The sequence below is a fragment of the Physella acuta genome, unplaced genomic scaffold, assembly GCF_028476545.2.
Source record: "Physella acuta isolate Inbredline_101_S28 unplaced genomic scaffold, ASM2847654v3 ptg000716l, whole genome shotgun sequence".
NCBI lineage: Eukaryota > Metazoa > Mollusca > Gastropoda > Physidae > Physella > Physella acuta.
In genome coordinates, this window is record NW_026732234.1 from 662,863 (window position 1) to 681,992 (window position 19,130).

The 19,130-nt window shown below is 41.1% G+C and overlaps 1 protein-coding gene across 1 annotated transcript in view; it reads right to left on the reverse strand.

Annotated features, from left to right (window-relative positions):
- Positions 1-12,404: 12,404 nt before the first annotated feature.
- The window catches only part of LOC131949851 (protein qua-1-like), a 62,540-nt gene continuing 55,814 nt past the window's right edge, over positions 12,405-19,130 (reverse strand). The window contains exons 2-3 of the mRNA XM_059311863.1: positions 12,896-13,124; positions 12,405-12,782 (exon numbers count right to left, since the gene is read on the reverse strand). Coding sequence (XP_059167846.1) covers positions 12,405-12,782; positions 12,896-13,124 — 607 coding nt within the window. The remainder of the gene's footprint in view (positions 12,783-12,895; positions 13,125-19,130) is intronic.

Sequence of the window (19,130 nt, forward strand, 5' to 3'; positions counted from 1 at the left end):
GAACAATGTCAGTTGGGAGAATTCAAGTCTTAGTCAAACTCAATTGTCGCCGAGATAAAATATACTGACACCTAGTCCAAGACCAGCCGAAAATAGACGAGACCAGCCGAAAATAGACGAGAACATAATTATCTGTGATTGGGTGAAACAAAGGCCTTCAATTATGGAGATTAAAAAACATGACTCTTAGAGTTGGACCCTCTGGTTCTAATTCGACGAAACAAACAGCTAATGTGAACGTTTCAATATACAGGTCTTGCGGTATTCAACTCAGAAGTCACGCAGTAGGCCCCTATTCATATAGTTAGCTTGGAAGTCTGGAAGATTTGAATTAAAAAAAAATAATTCCGTATGTTGCTAAAATTTAATCATCTGTGTTCGTTCGTTCTAAAAAAAAATCTAGTCTTGTTATAGGTTCTAAAAATCTAGTCTCCTTATGATAAGTTCTAAAAAAATCTAATCTTATGATAATACGTTATAAACTTCGGCCAGTCTGACATAATTGTATACAATTATGTTAAAAGTAAAGGCATTTTATCAATATCTAAAACAAAACAAAAGCATGATCAATTGTGGTTTAATAAAACAATGTACATTTGAGAGTTCAGAATAGCAAGACGATTTATTTAAGGGTGGGGGTTGATTAGCATAAAACATAAGATAACAGCAACAATCTGAAATATTACTTATACAAAATCCTAGCCAAATGCATAACACTTATGTATTTTATTGTTATGGAATTGATCATATCACAACAGCAAAGTAGAACTACTTTGAGTGTTTGTATATTTTACCCTGGTTTTAGAAGTTATCTGACAATAATTTTATCTATGGTCTCACGATGGTTAGGTTTAGCTACACATTTATCGGTGAAACTTCTCCGATACAGATACAAAGAGGGAAAAATTAGCTGATGGGTTTTTTTGAGGACGTCGGAGAGAACACATTTTGACCGATAATTTAAATTGGATTCTTAATTAAACTTTTGTCTGGACGTGTAAATCCAGGGTAACCGCTGACTCACCACGTCTGTTTTTAACCCGTCGTGAGCATGACGTCAGAAAACCCGATTAGGTTCGTCAAGTCCAGTCTTTTTGTGACACGGTACCGCAGCTTACAGTGACGCATTTACTCCAGCTTCCAAATGACTCAGGAAATGCAGCTCTCTTAGTGATAAAATAACTACAGCTCTCACAGTCAGAGTTTCTTCCAGGCATCTCTTCGGGGGGTGGGGGGTGGTGGGGGGGGGGGGCGAAGAAAGTCTACCCCCTCGGAACGAATTTGAATTCATATAGAAAAAATACTTTTAAAAGTGTCCCCCCCCCCCCCCCCCCGGAGAAAAAAGTCTGGAAGAAACACTGCTCACAGTGACTCGGGACCCCCAGCTCTGAGAGTGTTACAGAAACTCCAGCTACCAAAGACCCATGCTTCACCAATGACATCTAAAGCAAGGCTACCAAATGACCCATGCTTCACCAATGACATCTAAAGCAAGGCTACCAAATGACGCATGCTTCAGCAATGACATCTAAAGCAAGGCTATCAAAGACCCATGCTCCAGCTTTGACTTATCAAGCCCAGCTACCAAATGACCTATGCTCCATCAATGAAATATGAAGCCCAGCTACCAAACGACACATGCTCCAGCTTTGACATATGAAGCACGGCTACCAAAATGACACAGGAAACCTAATTCCTAACGCCTAACTGTGCCTCAATACATAATGCTGAAAAACCAAGCGCACGGCAGTACTAGCAGTACATAAAATATCGCGGCCTTTACCCCGAAGCTCGCTCTATTTACCGCAAGCTTGTTGATTGTCCAAACAACGTAACATGATATTAGTCTGGCTTTTACCCAAATAATTGCCTTATTACTTGTCTATAACTCCCTATGGGGAGGTCATTAAATACCGTATTGTACTGTTTGTTTGCGAAACGCAACGAAAAGAATGAAAGAGCGGCAGTATCAAGTATCATCTAATTATTTAACGTACTCATAATGAGAGGTCGAAAAAAATGGGATGGGGTGAAAGCGCTAGGGGTCGGGGGCGCTTCTTCGGTTACAGTCATGCATGTTTGTAATAGGTCAATCTAAATGAATTTGTCACTTCCTCCACGCTGGAAACTCCGCGCCCCACGTCCCCCCACCCATTTCTCTTTTATACCGATGTTCAATCTTCTTCTAATTATTTTCCCCACACGAAACAGATATCTCGTTTGATTAAGTTAGAATGACAAAAAAAAAAAAAAAAAAAAAAAAAAAAAAAAGAATAGAGTTATAAAAAAAAAAATCTAAATTATAGAATTTGTTTCGTCACCGAAAAAAAAAATAAAACTCTCACAACACACAGAAGGAAAATTGGGGGTGGGGCAGGGAAGTCAGCAATAAAATAAATCACTTTCTACATGTTTTTCTCATTTTATCAAATCTGTCTTTTGAAATCAATATTCTACAGAGGAAAAATTCCCCACATCCCCACCCTCTCTCCATCAGTCCTCTGTCCCGTCTCCCCTCACCTTCACCAATTCGGCGTCTTAAAGTGCAATAGACGCCCCAGTGGGGGTGACGGCGCTTCAAATCCATAGCTTGAAACGTAACTGCTCCGGATTGCGGAAAAATAATACCATTTTTGTCAGCACGTGCCTATGGCTTGTGAAATGCACCCGGGTCTCATGGGACGGTTCTAACAAATCGCCTCTGACTGCTGCTCAAGTGAAGGCTGCCTGCATTCTGCTACACAGTTCCATTTTTTTTTGGATGGGGGAAAGGGGGTCCATTTTTTTCTTTTTGCAAAAAAAAAAAAAAAAAAAAAAAAGCTCAACTGATAATATCTTCATTGACGTGCGCTGTTTTTGTCACCCCTGACCTTTCCATTGTCCATTTTTCAAGCCCGCGACAAGTGCGTTAAATAAAACGGCCTTCTCGGCTGGCTGGGGGAGCCTGCAGACGACAATTGGTTTGGTCGTGTCGGTTGCACGTTAGACGAGGATTCTAGGGTCGTGAGATCCAGACTAAAGCCGGTAGTCTACAAGGTGTAACTTGCCGAGTTCTGAAAATGGGAAACACCCGACTTCTTAATGGACTCATTCATATAGTGGTGGGTAGCATCGCTTGTTAGTATGGGGAAGGTGTAAAAATAGGATATTTAGCTAAAAAATTAAATACGTTCACCATGAAACTGAGAAGCTTGTGGGGCGGGGGGGGGGGGGGGGGGGGGGTTAGGGGAGGTGGGGGTGGGTAAGAGATGAATGAAGAAACACTTGTGTTTTTTATTGTGTCAAAAGTGGGGATGGAAGACCGGAGAGGTTTTAGGAAGTGGTGGAGTATTGATTAGACAACAGTTTATTCCTATTGGGTGCATCGACACGCTTTTAAAGTTATCGGAAAAAATACAGAGGGGTTAATACTGTTGATCAACTAGACAAACTGGTTTCATTTATCAACAATTTTCAAGGGGTGGGTGTTGGTTTTACAACTCTGATCACGATTCTATCTGCGTCCGCGTGTGTGTGTGTGTGTGCGTGTGTGGAGGGGGATGAGTTGCTGGCATTGTGGAGAATTACGAGTTTCAACATCAGATTGTGAGTGTATCTGTGTGTGGAGAAAGGTGTGGGGTTTATCCTATGGAGTGTCACGAGTTTCAACATCAGATTGTGAGTGTATCTGTGTGTACAGAGAAAGGTGTGGGGTTTATCCTATGGAGTGTCACGAGTTTCAACATCAGATTGTGAGTGTATCTGTGTGTACAGAGAAAGGTGTGGGGTTTATCCTATGGAGTGTCACGAGTTTCAACATCAGATTGTGAGTGTATCTGTGTGTACAGAGAAAGGTGTGGGGTTTATCCTATGGAGTGTCACGAGTTTCAACATCAGATTGTGAGTGTATCTGTGTGTACAGAGAAAGGTGTGGGGTTTATCCTATGGAGTGTCACGAGTTTTATTCCCAGATATGCACGCTGTAGACATTTGACCCAGCGTGATTTGAACCAGGACAACCCATCAGAGTGGAATCTTAGTGGTTTAACAATTTTTTTTTTATGTATAATCGATTTGTTAAATCTTGCATTGAAAAAACCAGGAAGTGAATGTTAAAACATACATTATATTACTTTGTTTCTATACATTATTTGTATGTTTTTTTTGTCGTGTTTGTAGAAACAAACCCGTAGAGTTTCTCTAAAGTTAATGACCCAGTTAAACCGATCACGTGCGTACAATCCTTTACCTTTGGCCAGCCTGCTGTCCATCAGGCGATATTACTTGGTCTACAGTTTCATATTTGTTTCGCACATACACATCAAAGAAATAAAAAAGAAATTTCTGATTGAGTTCTAATTCGATCAAAGTAATCAAATATTTTTTTTATAAATATTTCGGATATTAAAAAAAAGTATCGCTATTTCTTTTTCCCTCTCTTTTTTTTGTTGAAAATGTGATGTCGAGTTGACCCCTGACCTGTCCAGAATCTACAGCGTACTGTGGTGTCAGATCTTTTTTCATTTGCGTCACGAGAGGTCAGTGAAGCCCTTGACGAGGGAAGCCCCTGGTCTGATCGGCATAATATCAACTGTACCTCCCGCTTCAATCAGCCCGCCAATGAGGGTCAGTGTGTCGATCACGTTAGCCCGGGCACGCATGCGCCATGTGACATCATCATGTGACCCCGTCATGTGACTTCATCATGTGACAGACGAGTCGTCCATCAGCCCGGAGATCAAAATTGAAGCCGTTCAGTTCCAAACGTTTTATTTTTTTATTTTTATTTTTTTAAATAGATTAAAAACAAAATCTTCAGAGGCTGGCTGAGAGAGGTGATAGACTAGTGTGGTTGATTCGTTTTTTTTTTTAGTTTCAATTAAATTATCGGGGCGATTGGAGGTACACACGGAAAAGTCATTAGTAATTAAGGTGTTAGTCGGGAAATTACAAAAATATAAACAATCTCAAATACTAAGTGCTGTTAGATTAGTTAATGTTACAAGAAAGGCCGAGCTTTTTGTACCCATTCGTCATAGGCAGTACATCTTTGTTGGTGTTTGTATGTTCAGCTCGATTGTGTTAAGGCAAGAGGCTATTGGTGAAAAAGTAGCTACTTTGTGGTTAGCCTAGGTTGATGTCATGCTGATGACATATTGATGTCATGGTGATGCCAGCATATTGATATTATGCTGATGTCATGGTTATTGCAACATATTACAAGCTAACCTAACCCCTTATTATTGCGAGATTGTTGTCACGTGGTGTGACACTGGAGTGTACAAGTGCACAAAGGTTAACGACAGGAACACAATTACTCGAACCTTATAGAGAGGAGAAAAAACAACCCAACTACAGGAACACAATTACTTGAACCTTATACAGAGGAGAAAAAAAAAACCCAACAAAACCGTTGAAAACATACGAGGTAATTAGTTGGAGTTAAGATCTTAGGTGTACGCGCGATTGGCTAAATGAGTGCATCACGTGATCAAGGTATTTAAAGTGTGGTGGATATTTAGTTTGATGTGATCTCACCACAAAGTGGTACAGACTCACACACAGTAACGCAGACACACAGAGACACACAGAGACACACAGTGACACAGACACACAGAGACACACAGAGACACACAGTGACACACAGAGATACAGACACACAGTGACACACAGTGACACACAGAGATACAGAGACACACAGAGACACAGCGATACACAATGACACATATAGTAACCGAGAGACACGCGGTGACACAGGGCCACAGTAACACATACACTCTTACAAAATCAATAGTGCCACATAAACACATTGACACAGACATAAAAACACGCACACACACAGAAAAAACACACACATGTAGACTCTCACAACACACACGTGCAAACATTCAATACAATTTTATATTTTCTAACTTTGCTCATGTTTTAATATCACATTTTATTTTTCCAATCAAGACATTTCCCCTTGAAACATCTTCACCTTACTCGACATAAATCTGTTCTCGATCTTAACATTTCACCAGTTTTAGCAGATGAATAAAAAAAATCCTGGCCAGTTGTGGCATACCACTCGCTTCTACGTCAGTAAGCAATATTCTCAGACGACACGCGGCAAAGTATCGATTCTAACTTAGGGACGCCATTTTTTTTCTTCCAAAGGACTTCTAACACAGGGATTCTAAATATATTCAGTTCAAATATGGCGACATTTTAAAAACAATAATGACAATTCCTTTACAATAGAACTCCATGTTGTTTTAATAAAGTGTTATTTAAAGCTAAAGTAATACTCATATATATTTTAAAACGGACGTAATATATGCTACAAACACCAGCATTGTTTTATAAATACACGTAAACTACAATTCAAGCAATAGTTGACATTAGTTGTTATTAATTTTTTTTTTACTTGCGGATAATCAAATTTTGGTTGAATATGATTTGTAAAATAAATGCCTAATACCGGAGTCTCGGCGCCTAGCAGACTTTCACTCTAACCCCGTCTTTAAATATTCTTATTAAATAAAAAGACCCCCCCCCCCCTCACACTTTTGAACCTTCGAAATGTTACTTGATTAAATGCATTGCATTCATATTTTGTATGCCTGCCGCCTCTCTATTTTATTTCAACAAAGTATTAAAAAGGGGATGCACTAAAACCAGAAATGACGAGTTAATAATCGCAATTGTCCAGTATGGAAATTGCGCTAAAAAATTATGATGGAGGACCCTTGTTTAGTTAGTTTCTTTTATATATAAAGTTCTTCTGCCTTATGCTTATAAGAATTTTTATTCTCTGTTTCCACGGGAATTACAGGCAAATAAAAACCACGAACTATCTATAGAATTGTTCCATACGTTCTGTTTCTCCGACCTACATGTGCGGCCCGCTTCAAAAAATCTATAGTCTACATTTTTAAGGTGAGCGTACAATTGATGGACCTAATTCAATAAGGATTGGTTCATTGATAATAGAAGAGAAATAATGGAGGTTGGAGGGTTAAAAGAAGAAAACTCGGTCTCCTTACCCACATTCGGGGACAAATTCTGTACAGCGTTTTTGGTGATTCGAATAAAAAAAAGATTTTATATTCAGTAACTTGATATGTAAAACTTTTAAATGTCTTATAACTAATATGTTACATACCCGTTTTTTAATGAATTCGATGAAAGCGTTAATAACATAATATACATCATCCCTTCCATACAAACAGATACAGATATACATATCCCCAGAAAAACACCAAAATACAACAAACATACAGAATAACGGCATGGACGGACGGTGTAGCGCAACTGTGCTAATCCGAGTGTTTCGAGTTCAGATCCTGAGCTCTGAGTATAATTAGCCCTGGCGTACTTTAGGAAAGTAAAGAAGCAACTATGAGGTTGCATTAACAGGTGAACTCTACTTCATCTGCTTTATCGGCCGCTTATTCTGAAATGGTACTTTACACTACTCAGATACACAGACTCATATAGATATGCGCACACACAATCACACACACACACACAATTTACACACATGTAGACACACAAGCATACACACAGGACATACATACACACAAGCATATACACACATATACACACACCACACTCTCACCCCATCCACACACTCCAACACACACCGCCGCCAAAGTGTCATTTTCATTCACTTCGGCGCTATAATTACCAGATGATTATTGCCTCCCCCCATCTCCACCCTCCCCCTTACCACCCTGTGATTTACACCAGTCCTGCCGCCATCTTGAATCCAATTTATCGAACCCCAACGTGTCCAGACGAAATGCATCACACATTTTCCCGCCTACTGTAAAAAAAAACAAAAAAGCAACGCCATTGTTAATTTTCTTTTAAAATTTGTAGCACCATGCCTGCCTTATAAAAAATAAATAAATTACGAACTCAGCGTGGTTGATAGAAGCATTTCTTTCCGTTTCGTGTTATAAAAATCATGTAAAAATTCAATCCCAGCGTTTAATGCAACAACCGCATCAGACATTAAACCACGCCGAAGAGCATAAATTACAGTAAAAAACCTTTTAGAAAAACATTGTTGGTATTTTTATTCGAAACTAAAGCCAGCATCAAATTTGCATAAACTCCGCATTAAACGCTGTTCGGTAATCATCCGACATTTACTACGCACGAGAAAATAATCTTTCGGTTTTAGTGTGAATTCCCGATGCCTGCGCTATGCGTGCGCAAGCGCGCGCTCTCATCACGCCGAGCATCAAACATGGTTTATGAATTCACTCGTTTTTCTGATCCCATTCTTGATTGGGTCGCTTACAAGACGGACGGTGTAAAAAGGAAATCACGGAGTTATGTTCCCTGAACAAGTCATATCATAAGCCTCCATATGGTGATTTTTCTCGGGTTATGGCCCTTGTTTATGGATCCGCTCATTTGGAGGTTTAGGAAGAGAGCTCAGGGGAAGTAATCGGGTGCTCTTGATGTAGAAAAGAGGAATCAAGAAATGGTTAGATATTCTTGTAAAATCGGTACCTCTGATGGTTGAGTATGGAACGGCTTTATTCTAAGGTGATAGGGTTAGGTTTTATTCTGAGGTGCTTGGATAAGGCTTTACTCTCAGGGGCTTAAATTAGACTATATTCTGAGGCTGACATCAAGCGACGATTCTGACAATAATTTGTAACAGGGTCAGATTTGGACAAGCTGTCCCTTGAACAATAGATTCTCGCGTACCACAGGATATTCGAGAAAGTTTAGGAGAGATCACTCCCGGTTTATTAATTATCTCCTCTAAACTTTCTCGAATATTCTTATACGAGAAAAATGGCCCGTTGAGGAAGGATACAACGGGCGCTAGGTTGATAGTGCTGTCTATTTTCTCCGTACTTTAATTTATACAAAATATAGTCATAGGTATATCCCTAAACCATGCACCTAATCTCATTCATGACAAAAGTCGCATTTAGAGTTTCTTTCAGGCAACTCTACTTGGGAGGAGGGGGCTCCCCCCTCCCCCCCCCCCCACACACCCCAAAACATGTCTACCGTCCCATTCAACGAAATATAATTATATACTTTTTTCCAGTGTCCGCCCCCTCCCAGAAAATTCTACTCCTGTCCCCCCAAAAAATTCAAGTACCCCCACCCCTCACCTGGGAGGAAAAAGTCTGAAAGAAATACTGGTCGCATTTGTAGATCATACAAACTAAAGGAAGAACCTGGGCGGGGAAGAGAAAAAAAAACGGTGCACGCTAAACACTTTTTAGATTAGAAAAAGTTCCTCCCTCCGGGGAGGAAAAAGTCTGAAAGAATCATTGGTGTCGCGCTTAGCCACTACCTGAAGAATTGCACGAAAGAAACTGCAAGCAAACGACTTTTAAGATTAGACACATTAATTAGGCGGTAATTTTTATTATAGAGTATCGATGAAGAAATTTCTTTTGAGTTGGGGGGGGGGGGGCGGCTTTGATGTTCTTTCGCGAGGGTGGGGCTTCGCCGCTACCCGAAGAATTGTATGAAAGAAACTCTTCACGCAAACCACATAGATTAGACAAAATTGCCTTTTTATTCAATGTTTACTGGAGAATCAATGACGTCATATTACTGTGTGCACTCTCCGGCTTGATATTATTTTCTACTATATGCTGAATATGACGTCATATTTCGCTTCCGCTTTACTGTGCATGTTTTTAAGTTGCTTGTGTTTTCTCTAGAGCGTTCTTGTCAGACAGATAGATAGATAGATAGATACATAGATAGACAGACAGCGAAACTATTATATAGAATAAAGCAACAGGGGATGGCAACTCGGGATATAGACATGATTTTTAATCCATTTTAAATACTTAAACTTTTAAAATAGAATAGAATCTCGTAGAAAAAAAATTGCACACCAAGTAAAAGCAAAATAAAATGTGCATAATGGTGCGGAATATTATTAGTACTTTATAGCTTGGGTACTATTTCAGATAGATAAATGAAATTTCACATGTAAGTATAAGATCTAATTCTCTGCCTTCTGTCAAATTGTGAGTAATTTCCGTTAATCGGAAGTAGTAATTTACGCTATTTCCGCACTATTATACACATGTTATTTAGAGTTCACCTGGTGCGTAATTCTTGTTTCTAAGAGATTCTATTCTATTTTAAAAAGTATAAGTAATTAAAATACATGTCTATATCCCGAGTTGCCATCCCCGGTAGTGTTATATAAGACTATTCGAGAAAGTTTAGGGGAGATCACTCCCGGTTTATTTATTTGCACGATTACAAGACTTCCTCTATACTTTGTATATACGAGAAAGGCAAAAAGATGTATATCAGTTACTTCCCATTTACTAATTCAAAAGAAACAAGGGAATTAGCAAATACCGATGGACACTAAAGTCATTAAAAAAAGAGATTTTTTATAATCACTAAAACAACAATTGTTAATCATTATGATCATTTGATTAAGTATAAAGATAAACATTTTCTATGAAAAGTTTTCTTTTTTAAAACAAAACGTCCAATTTTAAAATTTTCCATTTAACTCAAATTTAAATATAAAACCATTAGCTATATTAAATTTTAAATTTATATATAATTATATCGCATTGAAAAACATATATTACCTTGTCGTTAACGCTCTCTCACGGTACAAGATTATTTTTCGAATTAGTAATAAATTGCCTTAATTTAACGTTGTTACAATAGTAACATAATATTATTAAAAAACCTATGTTTTTACCGGTACTAGATTTGATTCTACTGTTAGTAAAGTGTTTGTAATGGTTGCATTTTGTGTACTCTTGGTATTTAAAATCTTGAAGCGAGGTCAAGAATCAAATAGCCGCTATTTTTGTTGTTGTTATCAATGGGAATCATGTTCACAACAGTTAATTTAAAAAAAAATGCCCTTCTATTTTCTTTTCTTATCTCCGGAGAACATTGAATTACCATTTCATTAAACGTTTAAAATTTCAGGTTAAAATATGTTTGCAATTAGACGTTTTTTAAACTGTGTAAACCATTAGGTGTGGTACGTGCCAGAATGAAGTATTACAATTGAAATCTCTAGCGAAATTGTGAGAATTTAGACACCGAGGAATAGGATATAGGTGATGAGAAGTGGGACACTCATGTCAATTAATGAAAACAATAAATTGATAGGCGTTTCAATGAGTAAAGTATAGGCTAAGCACTTGACTGTAGAGATTGAAACTGTTCCATTAAAATGACAGCTTAATGTGAGATACTGAACGGCTGCGGTAAAAAGTAGGCAATATTGTCCCATTTCTCTACAAAGCTAGTCTGTGGTATAATTTTTAATAAGCGAAGTAATGCGTTGTCTCACTTCTCCCTTATCCAACATCTCCCTTGTCCCACTTCTCCCTTGTCCCACTTCTCCCTTGTCCCACTTCTCCCTTGTCCCACTTCTCCCTTGTCTCACTTCTCCCTTGTCCCACTTCTCCCTTGTCCCACTTCTCGCTTGTCCCACTTCTCCCTTGTCCCACTTCTCCCTTGTCCCACTTCTCCCTTGCCCCACTGCTCCCTTGTCCCACTTCTCCCTTGTCCCACTTCTCCCTTGTCCCACTTCTCCCTTTTCCCACGTCTCCCTTGCCCCACGTCTCCCTTGTCCCACTTCTCCCTTGTCCCACTTCTCCCTTGTCCCACTTCTCCCTTGTCCCACTTCTCCCTTGCCCCACTTTTCCCTTGTCCCACTTCTCCCTTGTCCCACTTCTCCCTTGTCCCACTTCTCCCTTGCCCCACTTCTCCCTAGTCCCATTTCTCCCATCTCCCTTGTCCCACTTCTCCCTTGTCCCACTTCTCCCTTGTCCCACTTCTCCCTTGTCCCACTTCTCCCTTGTCCCACTTCACTCTTGTCCCACTTTTCCCTTATCCCACTTCTCCCTTGCCCCACTTCTCCCTTGTCCCACTTCTCCCTTGTTCCACTTCTCCCTTGTCCCACTTCTCCCTTGTCCCACTTCTCCCTGGCCCCACTTCTCCCTGGCCCCACTTCTCCCATGTCTCACTTCTCCCTTGTCCCACTTCTCCCTTGTCCCACTTCTCCCTTGTCCCACTTCTCCCTTGCCCCACTTTTCCCTTGTCCCACTTCTCCCTTGTCCCACTTCTCCCTTGTCCCACTTCTCCCTTGCCCCACTTCTCCCTAGTCCCATTTCTCCCATCTCCCTTGTCCCACTTCTCCCTTGTCCCACTTCTCCCTTGTCCCACTTCTCCCTTGTCCCACTTCTCCCTTGTCCCACTTCACTCTTGTCCCACTTTTCCCTTATCCCACTTCTCCCTTGCCCCACTTCTCCCTTGTCCCACTTCTCCCTTGTTCCACTTCTCCCTTGTCCCACTTCTCCCTTGTCCCACTTCTCCCTGGCCCCACTTCTCCCTGGCCCCACTTCTCCCATGTCTCACTTCTCCCTTGTCCCACTTCTCCCTTGTCCCACTTCTCCCATGTCTCACTTCTCCCTTGTCCCACTTCTCCCTTGTCCCACTTCTCCCTTGTCCCACTTCTCCCTTGTCCCACTTCTCCCTTGTCCCACTTCTCCCTTGTCCCACTTCTCCCATGGCTCACTTCTCCCTTGTCTCACTTCTCCCTTGTCCCACTTCTCCCTTGTCCCACTTCTCGCTTGTCCCACTTCTCCCTTGTCCCACTTCTCCCTTGTCCCACTTCTCCCTTGCCCCACTGCTCCCTTATCCCACTTCTCCCTTGTCCCACTTCTCCCTTGTCCCACTTCTCCCTTGTCGCACTTCTCCCTTGCCCCACTTTTCCCTTGTCCCACTTCTCCCTTGTCCCACTTCTCCCTTGTCCCACTTCTCCCTTGCCCCACTTCTCCCTAGTCCCATTTCTCCCATCTCCCTTGTCCCACTTCTCCCTTGTCCCACTTCTCCCTTGTCCCACTTCTCCCTTGTCCCACTTCTCCCTTGTCCCACTTCACTCTTGTCCCACTTTTCCCTTATCCCACTTCTCCCTTGCCCCACTTCTCCCTTGTCCCACTTCTCCCTTGTTCCACTTCTCCCTTGTCCCACTTCTCCCTTGTCCCACTTCTCCCTTGTCCCACTTCTCCCTTGTCCCACTTCTCCCTTGTCCCACGTCTCCCTTGTCCCACTTCTCCCTTGTCCCACTTCTAACCCCTCTCCCCCACCATCCTAACTGGCCTGATAAGTATCTCAGACAACTATAATGTATAAAAAAAGGTGAAAAAACATAACAATCAATTAAAATTTTTCAAACCGACTAAAGCCATCCTGAATACTGTAAGATATACTGCTGCGAGATATTTTGTTTGATATATTTTGTCTGAGACCAGTGTTCGATATAATCATTGTCCTAATATAACTTGTCCTGAGATCCTATGTCTATGAGATCTTGTTTTCTTGAAATAATTTGCCCACAGATATTTTGTCTTGAGATCATTAGTCCGTGAGATATTTCGTCTGAGACCCTTTGTCATGGAACCATTTATATTTTTATTTCTACAACAAGACGTAGGCTATTAGACAGTCGGGACTCAAGTTAATGGTCAATTTTTCCAAATACCGTATCAAATCGTGTCCACGGTACCCACCAATCCCACAATTAACACCCACCTACATCTTAACCCAACCGACTCTGTCACCGGCCTATGATATCCCGGCATTTAACCGGTCAAGAAAAAAGAAAATCTCCCAGCTAATGATGTGAGTTTTGAGCAGATTTATGGCTAAAGTGCACGCCAGCCGTCATCTGGCATCGCCATAGCGTCAGACAATTGATGCCCCTAGCGTGGAACGTGAGATCCGTTTTCCCCCGCACCGGATTGTTAATCAGTCTTCATCATGTTCTTTATATCAAAGCAGATTTCAGCCCACACCGTCCATTTCTTGATGCTGATGTTTAAAAAAAAAAGATGGAGACGTTTTTTGTATCGACTTTCATTCTGGCAACGTTTGGGTTCTTCGTCGGTCTCAAGGTGGCACGGGAAGGCATCATTACTGGCAGTGGAGAATTATATCAAATTAGTTCTTTCTCTTCTGACAGTAACCATATCTTTATATTAGTTGGTTCTCTCGGACTGGTGTTCTTTCGTCCTCGCGAGATCATCGTTTGTCTCGTTACACTCTCGTTTGTTTTCAGACGAAAAAAAATTCTTGAGCGAAATGACAGAGAGACTAGGATTTAGAATTAATGGTTAAAAAAAATTAAATTAAAATTAAACTAATATGTGTTATTTAAAAAAATATTTTTATGAATGTAAAAATAATGACGTCAACAAGAACGGGATGTATTTCAGTTAGAAATATCTTGCGTGGGTTCTAGCCCAATCCAGACCAGGAGAGATTTCATACCTTTAAGTAGATCTGAGAGAATCAACAACAAAACTTCCGTGGTCATCAGGCATCTGCTGCAAACCAATAAAGAAAAAATCTTGTAAATCAACAAGTCTACGTAACATTAAAACCACCATCATCAACACCACAAATAAAATCCTTGATCATCTCCGTGTTGTAAAATTCTATTAGTGTAAAAATCCTCACTCCATCAACAACATAACTGCACGTAGCAGTCTTCACAAGGCTGCGTTTAAAGATATACACCAATGTCCGTGTTTGTGTGTCTGTATACAAGTGTGAATGCGTGTATTGTAAATCAATTGGAGCCTTCACTCTTACCGCAGTACAAAACAATTCAAGCACGCTTTTAAAATGCAAACTTGTTTATTTAAAACCACCCAATCACCGGCCAATGGATGACCCACAAATAACCCATCCTGTCTGATAAAAAAAACACCAGCCCAGAATTCAGTCTAGATTTATATCGAAAACGCGTGACAGACCCTCGGAAGAATGAATCAAATAAAAATCTTCATCTCCCGTTTTCCATAGTTTATCACTCGCGAGCTGGAATGGCTTTCTTCGCTACTTATGGCCAAAAAGAGATTTACTAAGAAACAATGCGTACAAACCAACAGCGCATTCATCAACGGGCTTTCCCGGTGAAGCATTATTTTTGGTGCGGAAACAATCAAACACACCCTAAATTATTCGACACACTTTGTCCTTACTTTTTTTTTTCGTGCAGGGGAGATAACTAAAAAAAATTCAAAGAAACATAACCCCTTTCTGTGGCAACTTGCGAATTATATCCCCTTTCTGGTCTTCGATTTTTTTCCCGGCCCTTTTTTTTATTCTATACTTTTGTCTTTATGAGAAAATCCTGGTTTATTTACCCCCCCCCCCCGCGTATGTCCACATTCACCAATCTCTTCACTTCTTCATCTTGATCAAGGTTTACACAAAGCTCTTTATTACGTCTTCGTATGCTAGTGTCCGTTTCTTGACTACAAGGCGAAAGATATTGCCTCTCCCCTTACCAGGGTACAAAGTCCAGAGGAAGAAAAAAACTCACGGGTCATCCCAGGCGGTAAAATATTGATGCCATTTTCTCCCGGGGAGGGAGGGAATAAGCATCTTCTGCCGGTCGCACGGACAGAACCGGCATCTTCTGCCGGACACACGGACAAGCCGGCAAGCGTTATTAATAATCTCCCTTTCTTGTTCTACCGCACGGTGGAGGGGAGGGAGGGGTGGGGGTGGTGAGTGGTGGGGTGGCAAACTGACCAGCCCCCCCCCCTGAAACCAAATAACAGAGCAGTCCAATTCCCCACCAAGGGGTGTGGTGGATTGGCCGTGTTCGGCCAAGTCCGATAACTTTGTGGTATCGGGTTTTAGACAAGAGTGCTCGCCCATGAGGCATCGGTTTTCCATATAGGGTAGTAATAAAGATGGTGAGATGGAGGACGTGCCGGAAGTGACGTAGAAATTGGCGAAAATTCGCATATATCATTTCCGGTTCCGGGTCGCATTTCTGCTCGGCTGAAGAAAATTGTAGATGGAATAACACTTCTGGTTTCTTAACGACCGCCCGTGGACGGCCGCTAAATATAGTGTGGTGCCATGGCTTAAAACACAATAAGGACAGTATTTAGGCCTCTTAATTTTAGATAAGTGAAATAATTGGGTACTGCTTTAGTAAAGCAATTTGAATTGAAGATGTTTTTGTTTTACTTTGTGTAAGAAAGCTTTAGTGTGTGTTGTGAAAGGGGGTGGGAGTGGGGCAGGAAGACGTGTGTTGTGAGAGTGTCAAAGGAAGAATTGTGTGGTGGGTATGCGGGGTTATTGCAGTTGTCTGTGAGGGAGTGTATGCTGTGTGCGTGATTGTGTGTGTAAGTGTGTGTTTGGGGGGGGGGGGGATACTTTTTTCAGTTTAAACATTTTGGGCCTACGACTGCTAGCCCAAAAGTCTCGAGTTCGGATCCCGGCTGAATGGGTACCTAGCTCACGTTAGGAAAGCTAATGCGCCTGGGCATAGCACTGACCACACTATCCGACTTCATTGAAACAGATGAACTCTACTTCATTTACTTCGTGTGTCATAGGTACCTACTGAAAAATATGATAAAACAGAGTGGAGCATAAAAATACATTAATTAATTTATTCTCAAGATTTTAATGAACTAAACACATTCACACGTCTAAAACATAGCTGGTGACCTACGATATTTAAGCAAAGCACTACCTTATCAATCCACTAATGACAATACATTACAGGGCATTTAAATACAAAATATATACAACAATGTTTTACTGATGGTGGATGATGCTATGTTTCTTTTAATGAAGGTGGATGGTAAAATGTTGTTTTTAATAACAGTGGATGGTAAAATGTTTTTTAAATGATGGTGGGGGGGGGGTGCAATGTTTTTACTGATAGTGGATGTGAAGTGTTTTGTTTTTAATGATGGTAGATGGTGAAGTGTTTTTGTAAATGATGGTGCGTCGATATTGATGGTGTTAAATTAATGACGAAGATGCCTCGTTTTTGTAAACGGCACAAGATTTGTATTTTACGTACACGTTTTACTGATGTTGTCGTGTTTTTTATAGTTGCATGTTATTGGCGATGATACCCAGATTTTTTAATGGTGCAAGCGTAGTGCTGAAAGTGCAAGTTTTAGTGATGGCACCGTGTCTTTTCTTGATGATCATGCAAGGTTTGTTATTTATACTGATGGTACAAGCTTTATGCTGCAGTTGCAGGTTTTAGTGATGGTACCGTGTCTCTTATAGATGATCACGCAAGGTTTGTTATTTATACTGATGGTGCAAACTTTGTGCTGAAGTTGCAAGGCTCCTGATGCTATTATTCGCCACGTTCCCCCCCCCCCCCCACATTTAAGCATGTCATCGCCTCCATAACCTTACCATTCCCGCTCTAAAACAAAAATGCAACTAAAATTGAAATCACCATTCGATGTATTCATCAAGAAACTCAACCCAGGCGCTATGATGGCACCTTGTAAATTGCATTTGCAAACCATCCATTGAATGTCAGAATCCTTGAACTTTATACATCTAGAGTTCTGCTATTAAAATCTTAGTCAAAATACGACAATTAATACGTCAAACTTCAGGATGAATAGCATAAAAATGACAAAAAATATTGTCCTCTTTCCATCCATTATACTTGGATAATCTATTTTTTGATGCAAAAATAAACAGAGGATCCGCCAATTTGTCTCCGGCAGCGACCATTAAATTATAATGACGATAATTACTTTACAACGAACAACACACAAGGCCATAATTAACTGTTTTTCCATTTCAAAAAAAATTATCAAATTTTCCCCAACAAAAAAAAAATTAATATTCTCCATTCTCTGTCGTTTGATAACCATTAAACGTAAATAGCCATCTTGTTGTTGCAGAAGTCATGTATCACACACCACAACAAGGCGGCGGTGCCGGCTGTAACAGGAGCGATGACTGATGACCCTAGGGTGAGCGCCGTCAGGTCGTGTATGAAACGACATTTATAACTGCGGGAGTTGACGGCGAAATGACACGGCTTAAAGAGATGATTGGCTGCTTGCGGTCTATGATCTATGCTGCAGGGAAAGGCGCTTGATTTTTTTCTAGGTAGTTTTGTTTTGTGCGTGCTTGCTAAGCAAGTTTGCTGAATTTTAGTGCGTTCGTATACACAGAAGGAATTTTTTTTTACACACTTTCTTGCTGGAATTATTTCATGTTTAGGCTTTACTTTTAATTCGACCCACCCCCCCTCAGAATGCCATCGAAAGTATTTCAAATAAATCTATTACATTTTGGTTTAACTCACATTTGCTAGAGATTTTAATAACAAAGGGCCCTTTAAAACACATCGAGCCTAACTTCACGTATTGTATAGGTCATTTAGGCTTAGTTACTGGACAACATCCGGGCAGTTCAAGATCTGCTGTCACAACATCTAAAGTGATGGCAACAGGGATATGCTGATGTACATTCAACTAAAGCAAAGCTCTATAAAACCACTATTTTTTTGTGTGTATTTGAGCTTTGAACTTTGAGACAGCTGTTGAAGGTTTTCCTTTAAAATATGAGTCCAAAGTTTCAATACCCGGGCATTTTAAATTATTCAGGACAGACAGCGCACGACAGCATCGCAATCGGCCAACTGTTCCAATCTTCAGCCCTCTGCCTCGCGCGTGAACTTGTATGCTGACCTTTGCAATTTGCATACGTGTCGTTTAATCTGTGAGTATCAGAATAGAAAGTTGATGGAGTCAATCGCGTTCTCTAAACGTTCTTTTAATTTCGGGGGAGACGAGAAGTCCAAAATGGCGAAAGAAATTGGACGAGAAAACACAGGAGCCGAAATTGAAATGAAGACGCGAAACTCGTCCCTGCAAACAATCGTGTCGACAATATCGAGTCGGCGAGTGACAATATCGCGCGGGGAAGATGCATGTAGCGCAGCCTATCAGGCAGACATCTTGGCTGAGTGAGCACCCCGACCCTGGCCAGCTACAGAGGCGCCATTATTCACACGTCGATATGATCCGGCCGGCGATTGCAATGATGTGCATTTGAAAGATGGGCCTCACCGGCAACATCTCACGCTCCGCAGATGAGATGAGCGCTGACGTGGTGCCGGTGACGGACACCGGGGTTAAACGCATTTAACGGCGTGTGAGATCCCGGGCATCAGATCGCCCGGGCCGTAGGAGGCCTCTGTCACAGATAAGCGCACCCCACATTAGAAGGCCATCGATCCGGGGAATATGAAGGAGTGAGTCGCGGGGATGGTCGTCTGTGTCTTGAAAGTTTGGTCGGTCCTGCTGGCTCTCACACTTGAACTGGTCGGT